Source organism: Homarus americanus, unplaced genomic scaffold (genome assembly GCF_018991925.1).
Source record: "Homarus americanus isolate GMGI-L3 unplaced genomic scaffold, GMGI_Hamer_2.0 scaffold14467, whole genome shotgun sequence".
Lineage (NCBI taxonomy): Eukaryota > Metazoa > Arthropoda > Malacostraca > Decapoda > Nephropidae > Homarus > Homarus americanus.
Genome location: NW_024733734.1, coordinates 260906 through 264731, shown reverse-complemented (window position 1 = coordinate 264731; position 3826 = coordinate 260906). Strand labels below are relative to the sequence as shown.

The 3826-nt window shown below is 41.5% G+C and overlaps 1 protein-coding gene across 1 annotated transcript; it reads left to right on the top strand.

Annotated features, from left to right (window-relative positions):
* Positions 1-1396: 1396 nt before the first annotated feature.
* On the top strand, positions 1397-2970 carry LOC121869868 (zinc finger BED domain-containing protein 5-like). The gene is made up of 3 exons (XM_042371433.1): positions 1397-1878; positions 2345-2417; positions 2650-2970. Exons 1-3 carry the CDS (start codon positions 1397-1399, stop codon positions 2968-2970), a joined length of 876 nt encoding a protein of 291 aa, XP_042227367.1.
* Positions 2971-3826: the final 856 nt, after the last annotated feature.

Below are 3826 nucleotides of genomic sequence, written 5' to 3'. Positions count from 1 at the left end.
AATATCATTCCATTTTTTATTGTTTGCTTCCTAACATGCGTCTCTTAATTTTATCTGTAGTGCTATCTGTGTCGTATATAGCCATCTGTTACTGCCGTGTCTTTCCATATACCTGTTTATTTCATTGTAATAGGTCTGGATTAATTTAACTTCTTCTGGTAGTCTGTTGTTGGGTAATGTTCTAAAGTGTGAAGTAGGAGTGTGTTTGGTTATAGATGTTTTTATTGCTGAGTGCAGTCTGTCCATTTCTGAGTCTATATCTTCTGTTGTTTTTCCTTGTAGGTTAATCGAGTGGTGATTACTTAAGTCGTCTTGAAGCTGTCCCAGCCCGTTTTACCCATTTTCGTGCCCTTTTATTGGTATCTGTATGGGGCTTGCTGGACAGTGTTAGTATAATTGGCAGATGGTCACTGCCTGTAAGAGGTCCCTGTATTATATGGTAATTGAAAAAGGCTTTGTTGTTGGTAAAAATTTTGTCTGGTGTCGATTGTGTATTGTGATTTCTCCAGGTTGGAAAGTTAGGACCCAGGCCATTGCCAACGCCCTAGGCCAGAAATTCGCAGATGCCAGTAGCTCCACCAATCATGATCCACGCTTCGGCGTGATCCGTTATCGTTCCGAGCTCGTGCATCTCAACTTCGAGAACGAGGATGAACATGGCTACAGCCGAGCATTCTCCCCAGAGGAGCTTTCCTTAGCTTTGGAAAAAGGCAAAGGCTCTACTCCTGGACCTGACGGTATACTATACGAGATGATTAAACACCTTGGCCAGTTGCTAGAAGTGTACAATGAGATCTAGACGTCCAGAACGTTTCCAAACTCATGGCACTTTGGCAATGTCGTACCTTTCCCTAAGAGGGATAAATGCCCTACGAACACCAACTTATTCCGTCCGATTTCGCTCACAAACTGTCTGTGTAAGGTCATGGAATGTATGAAAAAACGTAGGCTAATATATTTTGGGAAAGTAACAACTTATTGAATGATCGACAATGTGGTTTCCGCCAAGGTAGAAGCAGACTAGATCAGTTAATAAGTCTTGAAACAGACATCTCAAAGGCTCTTTGCAGTGAAGAAACACTAATTGCAGTATTCCTAGACATAGAAAAAGCTTACGACATGAAATGGCGAACTGGCCTCATGATGAAGCTCCAGGCCTTAGGTCTGAGAGGTAATTTACCCGTTTTAAATTATCTCTGTCTGACATTCTGTTTCTTTTTAGCTATTTAACATTTAGAGAGAGAGAGAGAGAGAGATTACAAATTTTTAGTAAAACCAAGAGATTCGTGATTGTCTTTTATTTCTGTTTTTTATAATTATAATTTTTAGTCTTTATCATTCGTCTGTTTCTGTCTGTTTGGCAATGTTGTTTTGTTTTAATTTCCTTAGCTTTGCGATGGCTACCAGTGTTGTTAAGAAGCGGAAGTACAATGATGAATACATTAACTACGGATTTATATCAATTCTTGCTGATGGCATCGAGAAACCTCAGCGTGAATTGTGTTTCAAAGTGCTGGGGAACGATTCCATGAGGCCTAGTAAGCTGAAGCATCATCTGACGACTCTCCACCACCAGTGTGCGCAGAGAGACACCGATTTCTTCAAGAGCCATGAAAGGAGTTTGGGAAAACAGAGACTGGATGAGAGTGTTGCCTTCCAACAACAGAACTTAAGTGTGGTTGAAGCATCATATGAGGTTTCCATTGAAACAGCAAAGAAGAAGAAGGCCCACACGATTGGTGAAACTTTAATTAAGCCGTGTGCTTTAAAGATGGTCATGCGGGTTCTCGGAGAGGCAAGTGAACGTAAGATTCAGCAGATTTCCTTGTCAGACGACACGGTGAAACGGAGAATTAGTGAAATGTCAGATGATATCATGTAACAAGTGATACAGGAGATTAAATCGTCTCCAACTGGTATGTTTGTAATACAGTTGGAAGAGTCAACGGATGTGATTTCTTGTGCACAGCCACTCGCTTTTGTTCGGTATGTATTCTTGCGTGACATCAAGGATGAATATCTGTTCTGTACACAGCTTGAAAATACCACAACAGCTTTAGATGTGATGGAAAAGTTGACTTCTTTCTTCACAGCTAACGGGATCACCTGGGAAAATTGTTGTGGAGTCTGTACTGATGGGGCTCCGGCAATGCTGGGATCGAAATCAGGGTTACAGAAGCACGTCAAGGAAGTAGCTTCGAATGCCAAAGGGGTTCATTGTATGATCCATCGTTTTGCACTGGCGTCGAAAACCCTCCCTGATGCCCTTTGCAAGATACTGGGGGCAGTGGTAAAATGCATCAACTTTGTGAAAGCAGGAGATTTGAACTCTCGCCTTTTCTAGAACCTCTGTAGAGGCATGGATTCAGAGCATGAAACCCTCCTCTTTTACTCCAAAGTGCGATGGCTTTCCCAGGGTAATGCTGTGAATCGAGTGTTCGAACTTCGGGAGAACTTAAGTTGTTCCTGGAAATGAAAGGGAAGGATGATCTACTAAGTCACTTCAACGAGGTGTTGTGGGAGCCACGTCTTGCGTACCTGGCGGACATATTTGAGCAGCTAAACAGGCTGAATCTCAAGCTATAAGGCAAGGAAAGAAATGTGTTTCACCACATGGATTGTATTCGTGTATTTCTTGACAAACTCCAGAACTGGCAAAGGAAAATCAGTGCAGGAAATGTTGCCATGTTTGAGAATCTCTCAGCGGTTCTTGACGAGATTGAAGAGGATCATCTACTTGACCCATCACTCAAAAATGAAATAATTCAGCACTTGAAATCCTTGGAAAGTGAGCTCAAAAGGTACTTCCCAGAATTCGAGGAGGAAGATGGGAAATTGGTGAGGAATCCTTTCTCTGGCACTCTTGATATAACTGCCATTCCCGACGATGTTCAGGACGAATTCCTTGATCTCAGGAACGATTCTGCTACCAGAGACCTCTATGAAGAAAAATCTCTGACTTTATTCTGATGCTCAATGTATCAGCCATATTCAAAGGTTAGTGAGTTCGCACTTCGAGTCCTCTTGCCATTTTCTACTACTTATTTATGTGAATCTGGTTTCCTCACCCTTCTTGAAATAAAGAATAAAAGCCAAAACCGGTTACATGTGGACACAGACATGAGATGTGCTTTATCAGTGACTCAACTTCGAATCAGTCGACTGACTGAAAGGAAACCATGTCATCCATCCCATTGAACTGTAACAAACTATGCATTCTGTTTGATGATTGTAAACATTAAAATAAAGGAAGAGAACCAAAACAGTTTATTTTCATCATTATTTGTGAGGGGCTTGGAAGAGAAATGAAGGGGGGCCACGAGGATGTTGAGAGTTCCTCATGGGGGGAATGGAGTGAAAAAGTTTGAGAAATACTGGCCTAGTGAGTTAGCAACTTGTCTAAATATTATTATTTCCCCCTGAAGGCCGTACAAACGTGTAGTTAAGCATAATAGTGAAAACTAAGCTAGTGTTTCAGTTTAAACAGGTCCAAAATTATTTCATGCCAGGTCTTTAACTCCCCATTCGGAGATGCTGCACAGATCTGCATTGATAGATGAAACGATATCAGCTCTACAGTAGTTTGAGAGATAGAGGGAAAGGAAAAATGTGAAGAAGAGTAAAGGGTAGAATCATCAGCGTAAGAATGGATAGAATTAGTCGTAGTCTGAAGTAAATCATTGATAAAATGAAGGAAAACAGTAGGTGAAAGAACAGAACCCCGTGGAACTCCACTATCGGTAGGGAAAGAGCGAGATATCGATTCCGCGACAACAACTGCCATGGAACGGTTCTCAAGGAAGCTAGAAATTAGAGAACAAAGTGG

Coding starts and splice junctions, on each gene's coding strand:
- LOC121869868 (XM_042371433.1), top strand. CDS start 1,397: ATGGCTACCAGTGTTGTTAAGAAGCGGAAGTACAATGATGAATACATT. Junction 1,879..2,344: donor GAAATGTCAGATGATATCAT/GTAACAAGTGAT, acceptor CGCCTTTTCTAG/AACCTCTGTAGAGGCATGGA. Junction 2,418..2,649: donor AGTGCGATGGCTTTCCCAGG/GTAATGCTGTGA, acceptor GACAAACTCCAG/AACTGGCAAAGGAAAATCAG.